This window comes from Halichoerus grypus, chromosome 3, assembly GCF_964656455.1.
Source record: "Halichoerus grypus chromosome 3, mHalGry1.hap1.1, whole genome shotgun sequence".
Classification (NCBI taxonomy): Eukaryota; Metazoa; Chordata; class Mammalia; order Carnivora; family Phocidae; genus Halichoerus; species Halichoerus grypus.
Window position 1 is genome coordinate 172606727 of NC_135714.1, and position 17193 is coordinate 172623919.

General features: G+C 34.4%; 1 protein-coding gene across 1 annotated transcript in view; it reads right to left on the reverse strand.

The window, feature by feature from the left end:
- The window catches only part of LOC118552487 (A disintegrin and metallopeptidase domain 3-like), a 139546-nt gene that overhangs the window by 80443 nt on the left and 41910 nt on the right, over window positions 1-17193 (reverse strand). Inside the window, 5 exon segments of the mRNA XM_078068230.1 lie at window positions 2276-2412; window positions 4373-4454; window positions 5545-5708; window positions 5946-6017; window positions 12995-13060. Coding sequence (XP_077924356.1) covers window positions 2276-2412; window positions 4373-4454; window positions 5545-5708; window positions 5946-6017; window positions 12995-13060 — 521 coding nt within the window.

Consider the following 17193-nt stretch of genomic DNA (forward strand, 5'->3'; position numbering starts at 1 on the left):
ACAAGTCTCAAAGACAAAGAAGAAATCCTGAGAGCAACTTGGGACAAGAGATCTGTAACCTACAATGGTAGAAACATTAGATTGGCAACAGACCTATCCACAGAGACCTGGCAGGCCAGAAAGGACTGGCATGATATATTCAGAGCACTAAATGAGAAAAATATGGAGCCAAGAATACTATATCCAGCTAGGCTGTCACTGAAAATAGGAGAGATAAAAAGCTTCTAGGGCAAACAAAATCTAAAAGAATTTGTGAATACCAAACCAGCCCTATAGGAAATATTGAAAGGGGTCCTTTAAGCAAAGAGAGACCCCAAAAGTAACATCTTAATAATGTCCCCATTGATTAGGTCCCTGGCAGTTGGTATGGCCTCTTTTTGTTTTGTTTTCGTTTTTTTTTTTTTTTGAGGTGAGTTTTTCTGTTTTGTCATTTTGTTCAGAGAATAGATGAATGAGAGAACAAAATGCTAAAAGGGTAACAATGACCCCAGAAAAATATACATTAGACAAATCAGAAGAGACCCGAAACCAGGGGGAAAAGAAAGGAAAAAAAAAAAAAGGAGAGAATGTGATCAGGCAGGAGACGAAGAAAGCCATACACTAGATTTAGGGTATTTTGGTCTGTTAGAAGAAACTCTATCCCAAAATTTTAAAGAAAGATAAACACATATACAAAAAATAAGGTTAAATACAATGAAAGGATAGAATATAACTGTAAAAATGAAAATTAAAAAAGATTTTTAAAAAGGAATTGATGAGATGTTGGTTGAAAAAGGAAAGAAGAAAAATTTTTTAAAAAGAAATAGAAAAAGAAAAAAGAAAGAAAATTTTAAAAATTAACTTTTGAAAGACTAAAGAATCATGGAAAAAAAGCTATGAATTCTATGTGCTATATTCTCCTAGTGCTGGAGGTTTGCCTTTCTCATTGATCGGTAAACTTGGTCTTGGCTGTATGTTCTTGCTGATCTTCTGGGGGAGGGGCCTGTTGCAGTGATTCTCAAATGTCTTTGCCAGAGGGGAATTTCCACCACCCTTGCCAGGGGCCAGGGTAAATAATCTGCTCAGGTTTGCTCTTGGTAGCTTTCATTCCCTGAAGGCTTTCCGTATAGCTTTAAAGGACAAGAATGAAAATGGTGACCTCCCAGTCTCTGGCCCCATAGGAGTCGAGAGCTCAGGACCCCACTCCTCAGTGTGCCCTCAGAGAAAAGCAGTCAGTCATTCCTGTCTCCCTGGTCTCTGGTTGCACTCCATGCTCACCTGGCCTGTGACCAAGCGTTTCTATCTCTGGCTCACAACCCTGTTTGAAGTCTCCAAACCCAGCAGATTCCTGTGGTGCACACCTATGGCACTCCTCCCAGGGGAGGAAGGAGAGTCTCCCCCAACCTGCTGCTTGTTGGGTCCATGCTGGAAGAGTAGTGGCCCGACTGTGCCATGGATCACAGTTTATGGCAACCCTGAGCTAAGAGTCCACTCCTCGGCTGTCTTTGCAGTCAGTTTCCCTTCTCTGATACCTGGGAACTCTGCCACACTCAGGCACCCTCTGGTCTTTCTATGACCCCGAGGGTCCTGAGACCACACTGTCCCAGCAAGGGTTCCACCCCCTGCTTAGCCACTGGAGTGACGTCCCACCCCCAGTGGTCTATCTTCTCAGATATTGCCTCGGATTCACTTCTCCACACATCCTACCTTACAGAAAGTGGTCCCTTTTCTGTTTATAGAATTGTTGCTATTCTCCTCTTCGATCTCCTGTTGAGTTTGTAGGTGTTCAGAATGGTTTGGTAAATATTTAGCTGAATTTCTGGGACCAGATGAAATTTAGGTCTCCTAGTCCTCCACCATCTTGCTCCAACCCCTAAGTACATTCTGTACAATATCAAATACTCCTCTTTAAATAAGATAAAAACAGAGAGGGAGGCAAACCACAAGAGATTCTTAACTCTAGGAAACAAATTGAGGGTTTTTGGTGGGGAGGTTGGTGGGGGGATGGGGTAACTAGGTGGTGGGTACTAAGGAGGGCACTTGATATAATGATGATGGGTATTATATGCAACTGATGAATCATTAAATCCTACCCTTGAAACTAATAATACAGTATATGTTAACTAAATTGAATTGAAATAAAAAAATTAAAATAAATAAATAAGTTTAAACAAGTACATTATGTCTTTAATAAAAAATATTCTTACTCAAGTTGTATTGCAAGATATTATATAACAGTGACTGCTATAAACATTGCCCAGAAGAAGACATAGATTTGATAAAAATAAAATCTTACATTGCTTCAGAATTCATTATGCATGTAGTTCCTGGACAGTAACAATTGTAGATATCATCGTATGTTAATCCCAGATTAATTCCAAGCAACTGTACCATAACAACTGAAAATGCATCCAAAGTTATCATCTGTGGATACTAAATGCAAAAAACAAAACAAAACAAAACAATTTTTGCCTAAATTATTTCTTCACCTCTTTGATCTTTTCTTTTTGACCATATTACCTAAATGCAAATACAAATTTAAGAAACTACTATGCCAAAGCTCATTATTTTCTTAAGGATATGGAAAATAAGAAAAAATGGGTAAATTTTGTTTTTCTTTTTGGGTTATTATATTTTTAATCCAAATGGCACTGACATATACCTAAATAAGATTAATGCTATCATATGCTTTTATTACATATTAAACACCAATAAGCTTTAAAAGAGTTTTGAGAAGAATATGCACTGTTTCAGTAACTATATTATTTTTTAATGAACACTTAGGGAAAAAAATACACGGATTCTTAAGGGTTGAATTTGTAATCGGTTTTGACTTCAGAAATAGTTTTGGAAAAGAGTCAAATTAATTTTTTTTAAAGGCAGAATACTATTACACTTTGTAAGTAGAATTTTTGTCTTCAAAAAAAAAAAAAACACACATGGCAAGTAAGAATGGCAACAAGACACAAACCCCCAGCAACCTATAATCTTTTTACTATCTCCACAGTTTTTCCTTTTTCAGAAAGTCATATAGTTGGACTCACGGTATGTAGCCTTTTCAGATTGGCTTTTCTCACTAACCACTATGCACTTAAGTTTTTTCATGGCTTGATGCCTCACTTTAAAAAAAAAAATCATTGGATAGTACCCCTTTATATTAATTTACTCCAGTTTGTTTATCCATTCATCTCTTAAAGGACATCTTGGTTGAGCCCAATCTTTGGCAATTATGAATAAAGCTGCTACAAACATTCACACAGGTTTTTGTGCAGATAAAAGTATTCAACTCATTTGGGAAACACCGAAGAGGACAACTGCTGGATTATATGGTAAAAATAAATAAATAAATAAAAAAGACTAAGAACTTGAGTAGATATTATTTCCAGAGATAATATACAAAAAGCAAAAAGTATATGAAAAGATGTTCAGTATCACTAGTAATCATAGAAGTGCAAATCGAAACCACAATGAAATATCACCTCATACCACTTAGGATGACTGGTATTAAAAAACAACAATAACAGAAAATAATGTATTGATAAAGATGTGATGAATATAAAATGTAAACTGCTGGTGGGATTATAAAATGGTGCAACCATCCTGAAAATAAGTATGATGATTCCTCATAATATTAAAAATAGAACTACTACATGATCCAGCAAATACCTACTCCTGGTATATATCCAAAATAATTGAAATCAGTATCTTGAAGAGCTATCCGCACTCCCATGTTCATTGCAACATTACTCACAATAGCCAAGGAATGGAAATAACCTAAGTGTCCACTGACTGATAAATGGATTAAAAAATGCCATACACATATGAATGTTCACATGTATATTAAATTCACATATATATATTATTTAGCCATAAAAAGAATGAAATCCTGCCATTTGCAACAATATGGATGAACCTGGATGAAATCATGCTAAGTGAAACAAGCTGGACAGAAAAAGACAAATATTATGTGATCTCTCTTATATGTGGAATTTGAAAATGTCATACTCACAGAAACAGAGAGTAGAATGGTGGATTCCAGAAGCTAGATTTTCTGGAAAATGGGGCAAGTACGTCAAAAAGTACAAATATTTATTTATGCAAGATATAAAGTTCTGAAGATCTGTTTCACATCAATGTGAACATACTTGGCACTATTGAATTGTACATTTAAAACTAGTAAAAATGGTAAATTTTATGTTATTTGCATTTTACCACAATAGCAAAAAACTTTTAAAATTATAACATTTGAGTTTCAAAATCTAAAAAAAAAAAGCATACTCTTAGAAAAATTTGTAAAAACATCATGGCAGATATACTATACATATTTTCTTCCTTGAAGTAGATGTTTCAAAACATTATATAATTACTGAATAGATGGGAATAAAATGCATACCAGAGCAATTCCTGCAGCAAACTTTGGATTGCATGCCATTCCATGATATGTTGCTCCCACATAATTAAGATGGTCCCTATAACTAAATAATAAAATTTTTCTTCTGAATAAATGCATTTTAAATTACTACTAACTTAATGACCTTTTAAGAATTGGATTTCTCAATAAAGCTATGTGTTTTTTTAAATACAAATATTACATATCACATCTCATGCTTTCAATCATTTTGTATTTGGGTAATCTCCCACAGTTCCTACAAAGTTAAGTTCTAAAGTCTACTTTAACATTATATGATACACAGCCCAAAACCCAGTGGTGCCTAATCCTTCCAAAACATTAATCACCACTGTTGCCACCACTGGATAGATATAATTTGAAGATGTACAAGTCAGGACAGCTCACTGCCATGATTTGCATATAGTGAACCTCTAAAGCATGTAAAAAAATGTTGGATTAGAGGACAGGGAGACAAAGAGAATACTCAGTAGACTCATCAAGAAAAAAAGAGAATGTAGCAAGTGTCCTCATACATTTCAGTCCTTAGTTATTGTAGCTCCTGAGTCCACAAACCTGACCCTAAATTCCACAGGAAACACCAATAGATTTATAAATATATTGCATATTATTCAGATCTTCAGAATTTTTATTATTTCCATCTCAATAATCAAAGTATTAACAGAAACCTATATAAAGACTCTTGAAAAAAATAGTGCAAGTAGTTAAATAGCTGCACCTTAGGTCAGTATAGCTATACCGGATGGTAACCACATTAGTAATTTGATATATGGTATTTTAACCAGCATTATATGCAATTATTGCATTCTGTTAACTAATTTACATTGTGTTTAAAGTTCAAATGATAGTTTTAATTATTTACCTCTGAGAAAATCTTTAAAATCATTGAGGACCCCTGTTTATCTCAACGCTTTCCAAATTCTCAAGTTTCTTACATTTCTATAGATAAAAAGCCTAGTGGAGAATAATGGCCCACCATGACTTAGTGTCTTACATTGTTTTCAGAATTTTATATTTTGTAATTTGTCAACACAGTATGCATATAACATTTTTTGAAGTGTCTTGTCATTACATATAACACATTTTATATATAATCTTGATAGCTAACATATGAAATAATTTGACAAACCCTATGTCAATACGAATAAGGTACTTACATTAATAAGTATGCCATATCATGGGACCTTTGAAACAAAAATTCTTTCCATGACACAAATCTTTGTAGTACTTCATTAGCATCCCCGCTAAGTGAAATCTTATTTTGATCTGACCAGAGCTCCAAAGAAGTTAGTATAATAGTTATGTTGAGCTGGGAAAACATCTGAAAACAGAAGATACATAATATATAGTTTTTAGGTAATCATAAATATAACATTACATCTCTATACATAATGCTAATATATTCAATTTACTCTTTTTTGGAAATGAAATCCATTCATTGATGGATGAAACCAGTTGGTAGGATTACATTTTTAAAAAACTGGATATGCTATTTGTACAAACAGTATTACTGCATTAATAGGAATGTTTCTTACTTAAATGAAACATAAATACTTACAGTGTTGATTAGACCAAAGATATGGACAACTTTCTCAGCTGCAACTGCCACTTCAGAGCCCATATAATTATACTGAAAGACAAATTTTGTTTAACTGTTAGTCAAAATTACTGAACTGTCACATTTTAAATGGATATAAAATGTTAAAATAATGCAGTGTTCAAGTGAAAGGAAAAAAATATTAAGATTTACCAAGTACTTAGTAAGTTTTAGGCATAAACCTAGAGACTTTATATATTAATCAATAATCTTAAAATAAGAAGGTTGTCATTAACTTCCTCTTCACACATACAGAAATTAAGAGTCAAAAGTTAAGTTTACAAGATTGCAGAACTACTGAGGGTAAGAACCAGAACTCAAGTCCCCAACTAACTAAACTAGTAAGTTTTTTTTTTTTCTACTATAGTATGCTGCTATCATTTGTCTTCATCCCACTAAGAGATGACTATATATCCTGATAAACAGTGTGGTTTCTAAACACAGAGCTCTGAGGACCATTACAGCTAGTAATCTCAAGAATATGTCTTCATTCAAAGGAACATAAATCATAATATTTTCTCTAAATATATCTAATTATGTGTATGTACACATTTCTAAGTGTTAGCGGAAAACATAAAAAGTGGCAACTTTCTACCTTCAGTAATCTTCAGCAAGTCTGCCAAAAACTACTAATAGAAAATAAAATGTAATCGATACAGTTCTCTGATTTGGACAAAAGAGATGTTATCCTCCTAGGTCCTTAGAGACTATTTATACTTTGCTATTTCTCTGTATGTAACCTTTCCCAATAAACTATATTGTATATTTACACAATGCAGCAATGTGTGATATGAGTGAAGGTGATCCTTTGCAAAACTGAATACATGAAAAGCAAGACAAAAGAATACAAAAATGGGTCTATGGAAATAAATCCATATATGTCAATAATCACAAATTATCAACAGACCAAATACTAGGTAAATGAAACTTTAAAAAAAATTCACTACATGCAAATTAAAATAAAAACCTCTAAATTATGAGTACATAGAGATATTGAGTCAAAGGATGAAAATATATAACCAAGAAAATAATAGACAAAAAGCATAAGTCATATGATAATTACATGAAAAAAGCTTAAAAGCAAAAAGTGGAAATAATAATTATCACAGTGCATTAATAAAATATTCAATTATCAGGAAAGATGGAAGCATTCTAAACTTGACTATAACTAATAGCATAGCAACAAAATGTATAAAACAAAATTGAACAAAATTATAAGGGATTTTTACATAGTTCTCTTAATCATTACTAGATCAAGCAGACAAATTAACAATAAATACTTGAGTATTTAATTTGATTTAATTTATTTAATTTAATTTAATTTGAGTTTTCAAATTAAAGCAAAATTTAGATATGTATATACAAAAGTTTATATAAAACAATGAGATAATATTTTTTTCAACTATACAATGGTGTTTTTACATAGATTGACTTATATTAGGCCATAAAATAGTTATTTGACTATAAAACATAAGTGTCACTTAGATCACATTGCCCAACCACAATGCAATTAAGATATAGTAATACAGTGTTATTTGATTAAAATACTTATAGTAATACTTGATAAAAAGTATTTTAATGATGTTATTTTTACTTACATGGATAACTCTCTAAAAGCTCCATGATGCAATTTACAACTTACTTTCAAAGAGAGAGAGCACAAGTGATAATGGGATATAACGTTAAACAATAAATCTAAGAAAAGAGAATATAGGTGTTCTTTCATTATTCTTATTCTTACAACTTTTATGATAGTTTGAAAATATTTCCAAATAAGATGTTTAAAAAAATGAAGGTAAGGGGTGCCTGGGTGTCTCAATCTGTTAAGCATCTGCCCTCAGCTCAGGTCATGATCTCAGGGTCCTGGTTTCAAGCATCAGGCTTCCCTTCCCAGCGGAGAATCTGTTTCTCCCTCTCCCTTTGCCCCTCCCCCTGCTTATGTGCTCTCTCTCTCAAATAAATAAAATCTTTTTTAAAAATGAAGATAAAATAAAAATTTCATATGAACAAAAGTTGAAGAGACTTTATCAACAGGCTAAACAAAAATATCAGAAACACAGACCTACAAGAAGGAATGAAGAATTTTGGAAATATTAAAATGTGGGAAAAAAATGAAATGCTTTTTTCCTTTCCTTAATTTCTTTAAACAGTTGAATAATTTAAAATAACTCATCTTGTGGTTTATAACATATGAAGAAATAAAAATATATTACACTAACATCACGAAGGGGTTCTATGGAACTTCTCTGTTGTAAGGCTCTTACGTTGTATGTGAAGTGGTATAACATTAAGTCTAGATTGTAAAAAGTTAGGAATGTTCATTGGAACCATTAGAGAAACCACTGGGGTAAGAGGTAGGGGATAAAGGGGTATAGCAGAGAAAACAATATAGTAGATAAAAACAAATGCTGAAAATAACCTACCAATCCAAGGGTAATAAGGGAGGAACAGAGGAGTAAATAATTGATGGGACAAATAGAACACTAATAGGAGAGCAGCACTTAACCTACATCCATAGTTATCAGTAACTTTGGTATACATAATTCAACTGAGTGCTCTAATGAAGAGGCAGAGATTATCTGACTGAATAGAGAAAAAAGACCTATCAATATTCTGTTTACAGAACCAGACTTTAAAATTGAAGACAGATAAACTAAACATAAAAGAAGAAATACTAATCATAGCATATTTTAAGGAACTCTTGGAGTTTTTAGTCATAGTTTTGGGTTTCTTTGTTTTGTTTTGTTTTGCATGATGTCATTTGTATTGAAAATGCCTTCTATTGTTATTGGAATGGTAAGAAGGTATCTAGCTAAGTGGAGAGAGGAAAATAGGCTGTCTAGATTTAACGTTAATAACCTCATGGGAGTGGCTGTGGCAAAGCATAATGCCACTACTTGTGATCTTAGTTTTAGGCCAAATAGTATTATTCCCCATGTAACAACAAAAATCGAAATCTAAATCCCCGGGGTTAGTTAAGATGGTAGAGTAGTAGGAGGGCCCTATGTTTGCCTCATCCCTGGAACACAGCTAAATAAATACTGGATCATTCTAAACACCCAAGAAATGGATCTGAGGGCTGACAGAACAAACCTGCACGACTGGAGGGAGAGAAGAGGTCACATCATGCAGGGTCAGAGGTGTGGAGACACAGTTTTGGGGAGAAAAGAATCATGGGTGCTGCAGAAGGAAGGGAGCCCTGCTCATGGAGAAAGGAGAGAGAGAGAGAGATAGACAGACAGACAAAAAGAGAGAGAGAGAGAGAAGGAGAGAGAGAGAGCAGTGCACAGGGGATCACAGAGGGAAAACTTTTCCCCAAAGTCATTGACTGGGAAAACAAGAGAGGCTGATTATCTTAAGTGTTTACAACCAGTGGAACTCAAAGACTGGAGTTTTATACTTCTGTGTTGTGGGTGGTGTAGAGCCCAGTGGGTGCTGCAGTGCTCCTATGCAGAAGGAGGGTAGATGCCAGGAGCTGATGGTGCGATCTGAAGATCCCCAGAGATGCACTGGGAGAGACATTCCCTCTTTTTGGAGTGTATCTCGGAGAGATGGCTTTGCCTATCAGAGACAAAAGAACTGGTGGGCACCATGTGCTCCCCCCTGCCCCTTAAGCATAGGGGCACAGACTCCTGCCAAGGTGGCTAACCTGGACTCAGGTTTTTTGCTGTGTGTTACTCTAAACTCCCAGCTCCTGTGCACTGGTGTGACTGCCCCTTTGGGACAAACCGGCACAAGCCTTAGCCCGGCAAGACCCTCTCCCAGAGGACCAGCATGGGTCTGTACCACAACAGGTTCCTAAAGTTTGGAATTTTGAAATTCATCCAGTGTGTCTAAGATAAAACACAGGTGCACTGCACTACCTGGCAGGCAGACAACCCAGACACAGACAGGGAGAAGGTAGGGAACTGAGAGATGCCTCTGACACATAAGAGGAGACTTTGCTCTTCTGTGAGGGCTTCCTGTACAGAGGTGGGTGTGAACTCACCTTTCTGGAGACAAGGGACAAGGCCAGTGCCACTTTTCTCCCATACCCATCAGCACAGACTGACTTCAGTGAACGGCATAGCCCCATCAACAATAGAGACCTGAGCCAATTACAACAAACCATGCCTGCTCACATTCTGCTGGTGCTTCTTAACTAGGGCAAGTGTGCCTGAGAGCAGCAGTTCCCTACCCCAGAAGACCAGCAAAAACCTCCATATGCACCAAGTCTACTGACCATAGTGTTATAAAGCTTTGGCTCTAGTGGAAATATCATCAGGCCTCTTTTAACAGGAAGACCAGAGTACACCTAGTTAAAACTTGCCACACTCTGGACAAGGTCCAAACACTCCCCATTGCAGGCAAGGAGAAACTGCAGAGGGCTGACCTGAAGGAAAGAGCAGCCAAAACACAGCATCAGAGTGTACACAGCATACACCAGAGACACTTCCTGAAACACCAGGCCCTATAAGGCCATTACTCTCAGGAGCAGGAAACATAACAGGCTTTCCTAACACACAGAAAAAGACAGAAACCTGGACAAAATACCAAGATGGAGGAATTCATCGCAAAAGAAAAACCAAGAAAATGTCACGGGATCTAATCAAAACAGATATAAGTAATATGCCTGGTCCAGAATTTAAAGCAACAATCATAAGGATATTAGCTGGGCTTGAGAAAAGCATAGAAGACACCAGGGAGTACCTTTCTACAGAGATAAAAGACCTAAAAACAAGTCAGGCCAAAATAAAAAATGCTATAACCTAAATGCAAAACCAACTGGATGTAATGACCACAAGGATGGAAGAAACAGAAGAATGAATAAGTGATACAGAATGTAGAATAATGGAAAATAATGAAGCTGAAAAGAAGAGGGAAAGAAAAATATTGGATCATGAATGTAGACTTAGGGAACTCAGCAACTCCATAAAGTGTAATAACATTCATATCATACAAGTACCAGAAGAAGAAGAGAGGGGAAAGGGGCAGAAAGTTTATAGCTAAATTTCCCTAATCTGGAAAGGAAACAGACATCCAAATCCAAGAGGCACAAAGAACTTCCATCAAAATCAATAAAAGCAGGCCAACACTAAGACATACTGTAGTAAAATTTACAAAATATAGAGATAGGGAAAAAAATCCTAAAAGCAGCAAGGAAAAAGAAATCCCTAACTTGCAAGGGAAGACCAGTAAGGCGAGCAGCAGATCTCTCCACAGAAACTTGGCAAGTCAGAAGACAGTGGAATGATATATTCAATGTGATGAATGGGGAAAATATGTAGCGAAGAATACTCTATCCAGCAAGGCTATCATTCAGAATAGAAGAGATAAAGAGCTTCCCAGACAACCAAAAACTAAATGAGTTCATGACCATGAAACCAGCCCTACAAGAAATATTAAAGGAGACTCTAAGAGTGGGAAGAAAAGACCAAAAGTGACAAAGACTAGAAAGGAACATAGAAAATCTCCAGAAACAATAACTTAACAAGTAATACAATGGCATTAAATTCATATCTATCAACAATTACTCTGAATGTAAATGGAATAAATGCTCCAATCAAAAGACATAGAGTGTCAGAATGGATAAAAAAAAACAAGACCTATCTCTATATTGCCTACAGGAGACTCATTTTAAACCTAAAGAAACCTGCAGATGGAAAGTGAGGGGATGGAGAAAGAATCCTGAAAGGAGCAAGGGAAAAAAAAAAAAAGGTCCTTAATCTACAAGGGAAGACAGACCAGGTTCACAGCAGATTTGTCCACAGAAATTTGGCAGGCCAGACATGAATGGCAGGATATATTCAATGTGCTGAATGGGAAAAATATGCAGCCAAAAATACTTTATCCAGCAAGACTGTCATTCAGAAAAGGAGAGATAAAGAGTTTCCCAGACACATAAAAACTAAAGGAGTTCATGACCACTAAACTAGTCCTGCAAGAAATACTAAGGGGGACTCTCTGAGTAGGGGAAAAAAAGACCAAAAGCAACAAAGACTAGAAAGGAACACAGATAGAGCACTTAGTAAATCAGTTAGTAAATTAAATTATATTAAATAGATTAATTGGACACTATGTGAACTTCAAAATTAAATTGAAATAATATATCTCATTAATATGTGGGAAAACATTATAAAATAACTTACAAAATAGCATATATAAGACAAAGGTATATGAATATACACATGTATACATTAAAAACAGAACATGTCTGCATATAATTTACCCCCTGATTTATAAAACTATGTGTGTTTTTTCTTTATTATTTTTTGTCTGTCTATTCTTTACTGTTACTGATTTTTTTAATTATTTAAATATCTAAATATTTCCTTTTATTTTTTTAAATATTTCCTTTTATGAACAAAATCATGACATTATGACTCTCATTGAGACACTTTATGCAAAAATTATCAGTGATAATGGACAAATCTGATTTTTTAAGTTGCTACTCATATGACTTTGCTCAAACTGTATAAACAAGAATTTCCATACCTAAATGGATATTCTTATGAATAAATCTCATTTTTGAAATACAGAACTTCCACTAGAGAACTCAAGCAATTATACAATGTAAGGTAATCTCATAAAAGATAATATTTAACAACAAGGATCTTTAACTGAGTAATAAACGAAATAGCTTGTTTTAAAATGTAAATCAAAAATAATAATAAAATAAAATAAAATGGAAATTGATTTAAGGAGAAGAGTTCACCATGAGTGGATTTAAAAATATCTATAGCTAGTTGTAATCCAATAGATTATAGTATAGTAGAACCTTGCATACATACAGAGTTATACATTATTGCTAGAATTCTATACTGATTTGGAAATCAATACCATAAATATTGGCCCCTGTATGTCAATGTAAAAGCAATTGACAACCTTTTTTTTCTGTCCTGCTATCCGGAAATACATATTGTGAACAGAGTGAAATATCTACATTGCAAACAAGGCAAGTTTCTTTTTCATATTCCCTTTGAACTTAAACACAAGACAAAGATATGATGACATATATCAATAATACATACCAAGGCTTTATCCATAACAATTTGTATTTTCAGAACTCTTTTCAATAGTGCAACATCTGACTTTTCCTGTGAAACAGAGGACATTGTGAGTTAAATAAAACATGTTTAAAATTCTTATATTGTTTGTAATTAACATGAACATTATATAAGTATATATATGTATATATACACATATATATACATACATACCCAAAGAAAGGTATAGATACATAGAAAAACAGATACAGATTCATCAAGATATAGATAATTAGAAAATAAGAGAATAAATGTCCACTGAATAAATAAGCAGATTCCAAATACAAATTTTAGGAACAAATCAGAAGATTTTGTTCCTGATAATTAAAATCCTCAAAAAGTTACTGGAGGGAGAACCCATGTTTCCTTCCTCTCAAAACCTTCTTGCAAGACCCTCCCCCAACCTAAATAAACTCTAATCGACTGTCCTCCAAATGTTTCCTCTATTTTCTCATTATTTTAATTCTGCATTAACTTGTGGCTTACACGCAATGGAATGTATCCGTTTTAAAATACAGTTACATGAATTGGTACTGATGTAAATACCCATGTGACAATTTCCATAAGTAAGATAGAGGTAATTTCTAACTTGCTCTTCCAAGTCAATTGCCAAAGGCAATTGCTGAAGGCAACCAAGGATCTACTTTCTCTCACCATAGCTTAGAATAATCTATTCCAGAATTTTATATAACTGGAATCATATAGTGTGTACTCTTTTATATCTGACTTTTTTTACTCAGCATTCCCCCATGTTGTTGTGATTATTAGTAATTCGTTAGTTTTTATTGCTAAGTAGTGTGCCATTTTAGAAATACACTAAATTTTGATTATGCATTTACCTGTCAATGATGTGAAAGGTGGAATAAAATGGGGTCACTTTTGTGAAGGGGTTTTAAAATGGAACTGGAGGCCATTAAGGAGGTAGGCCATATGCACATCCTCACTGGGTAGTACCCTGAACTTCTGAACTGGGCGCAGCCTTAAATATTCCTAGGACTCTGCACAGATTTATCTGCAACTTGCTATAGTAACAAATTTTTGTTTAGTGACAGCCTTAGGAATCAATTATGTTTAGCCTAGTTTACTTTTCTGCCAACAACAATCAAAATCTTTGTAAACAACATATGCAAGCATCCCCTTTTGTCTTTAAAATAAAACCTTCACTTTTGTTCCCTAGAGGGACACAATTGGGTTGCTACTGAAATCTGTGCTCACTGAATTGTAATTCTGAGACCCCAATAAATATTTTTGTTTTATTTCAGCTTTTTTCTGTCAGCAATATTTTGGATTATTTAGACCTTTTAGCTATCATAAATAAAGCTGCTATGAATATCTATGTACAGATCTTTGTACAGTTATATTCATTGTTCTGGGGAAATATTTAGAAATATTTAGAATACCTGAGTTGTATGATAATTGTGGGTGTGTAAAGTAATACAAACGTACCAGACTGCTTTCTAAAGTAGTTTGATTGTTCTGCATTGTCGCCAAGAATTAATAAGAGTTCTAACTGCTCTGCATTTTTGCCTATATTTGGTATTGTCTTTTCCATCGTTTCCATTCTTGTTGGTCTGTGCTGATATCTTGCTGAGGTTTTAATTTGCAATTCCCTGATGATTAATGTGGAACAGCTTTTCACATGCTTATGGCTCATTATTTTGGTTTCTCCTAAGTTCCCTACTAGAAATTTTATGTTTAGTTTTGACATTTAAGTCTACACTCTAATTCAATTTTGTGAATAAGGGTCAAGATTCATTTTATTCCCTACAGATGTCCAGTCTTCCAGCAACATTTATTGAAGAGATCATTCTTTAACCTTTTAAAGTCCCTAGCACCTTTGTGGAAAATCAGTCTGCCAATAGCATGTGGGTCTACTTCTGATCTATTCTGTTTCACTGATCTATATGTCTATACTTACACCAATAATACAGTATATATCTCTATAGCAGAGGTCAGCAAACAATGACCCAAGGATGGCCATCTGTTTTGTAAAAAATATCTTACTGGAACAAAGCCACGCCCATTTGTTTATATATTGTTGATGCTGCTTTCATGCTACAAAGATGGAGTGAAGTAGCAGCAACAGACCATATAACTCACAAGCCTAAAATATGTACTATCTGCCCTTTAAAAAAAAATAATGTAATTCCTCCATTTTGTTCTTTTTAAAACTGTTTGACTATTCTAAGATCTTTACATTTCCTTATGAATTTGAAAACTAATATCTATGAAAATGTTTCCTGGAATTATCAAAAGTGGGATTACACTGAATCTATAGATCAACTGGGGGAAACAAACATCTTAACAATGTCAATATCTTTGTTTCCTTTGACTTTGCTAGACACTCTTATAGTCCTGATAGCATTGGAAGATTTTCTTTGTGATCTACACACAGAGTTAGGTCACTAAAAACATAAGGTTATATTTTTCCTTTCAAAAAATGTATGGCATTTATTATTATTCTTTTTCCTATTGTACTATCCAGAAACTCTAGTAAAACATTGACTGGAAATAGGGCAGACAGCCTTGAATTATTCCTAATTTAGGGTCTGTTTTAGTCAGTTCAGGCTATAACAAATATACCATAGACTAGGTGGCTTACACAACAAACACTTATTTCTCAACAGTTCCAGACGCTGGGAAATTCCAGATCAAGACATCAGCAGATGTGGCGTCTGGTGAGAGCACTCTTCCTCGTTTGCAAATGGCCATCTTCCTTTTGTATACTCACACGACAAAGCAGAGAGAGAGAGAGATCCATGTCTCTTCCTTTTTTTTCTTTTTTTTTATTATGTTATGTTAATCACCGTACATTACATCATTAGTTTTTGATGTAGTGTTCCATGATTCATTATTTAATAAAAGCATTAATCCCATCATGAGGACCCTATGCTCACAAATGACCTAATTTAATCCTAATTATTTTTCAAAGGCCTCCTTATGCCATCCTACTGGGGGTTAGAGTTTTAGCATATAAATTTGGGAAACACAGCAAGCAGTCCATAACAGGGGCAAAACATTCAGTCACTTACATTCATTATGTTAGCTGTAGATACTCATAGAACATCATAGATGTTCTTAAGTAGATCAAAGAAGTTTCCTCTTCCTAGTTTTTATCACAAATGGGTATTGAATTTTGCCAAATGAAATTTCTGGAACTACTGATTAGATCTTATGGCTTTCTGCATAAACATGTTGAATTGTTTTATTTAATTCCTCTTTTCCTGTACTGATTTAAGTAATAATGCCTCAAAATCCCATAGTCAGAATTCTTGAAAAAGAAAGAATGTTTTTATACCATAATGGCAACTGGACTGGGTAAAAAAAATGTTAGGATATTTTACACCCCTTAAAAAGGCCATTCTCTACATCCCCTAGATAGACATTCTTGACTATCTTATGAGCACTTCATTTTGGCAAAGGCTAAAGCCAATCTGAGTTTTTCCACCTTTGAGGTTGACTCTCTTTGATGCCAAGATTCCTATTGAATTATTCATTATTTATTAAGTCCAGAATATTAACCACATTATATCTTGGTGTTGCCAGTTTTTATCAGGGTTTCTTGAGAAAATTTTCAAATTCAGGATTCTTTTACTCAACAAGGTTTTATTCAGAAATATTTGGTTCTGAAATTTGAATAATAATGAAATATTTTCTCTTACTCCTCAGAGGATGTTGCCATTTTGTTTTCTCACCCTCTGTATTCTTTGGTACCTCAAACTTTAAAAATTTGATTTTTTCATGTCTCTATCATCCATATTAAATTGTTTCATCGTATGTCTAGTGCCCCCTCATATTAGCAACTGAATATTTAACAGCTTATTCCAACATCTCTATGACCATATATGGAGTTTATAGGCTATTGTCTTCAGAGAAAGCAATGTGTCTGGGTTGTTGGTTGGGAAAATTCTGTCAATATGAATAGTTTTTATTCTTTTGGCTGGTTTAATTCCTTCCTGAAGAGGGGTCTTTCAATACACTTCTTAGAATGTGTAAGCCTGGTTCCCAGTATCCAATGTGCCAAGTTTAAATTAAACACACTAGTTTCAGTATGGTATTCCTCTTCTATTGGGAAATACAGTAGAACATCTGTGACAGGTGTCCCCATTTCATAGAATCCCCACAGAAAACAGCCTTCAATGATCTGTCAGTCTACAACAGAAACAATTCATTAGGACAGGAAA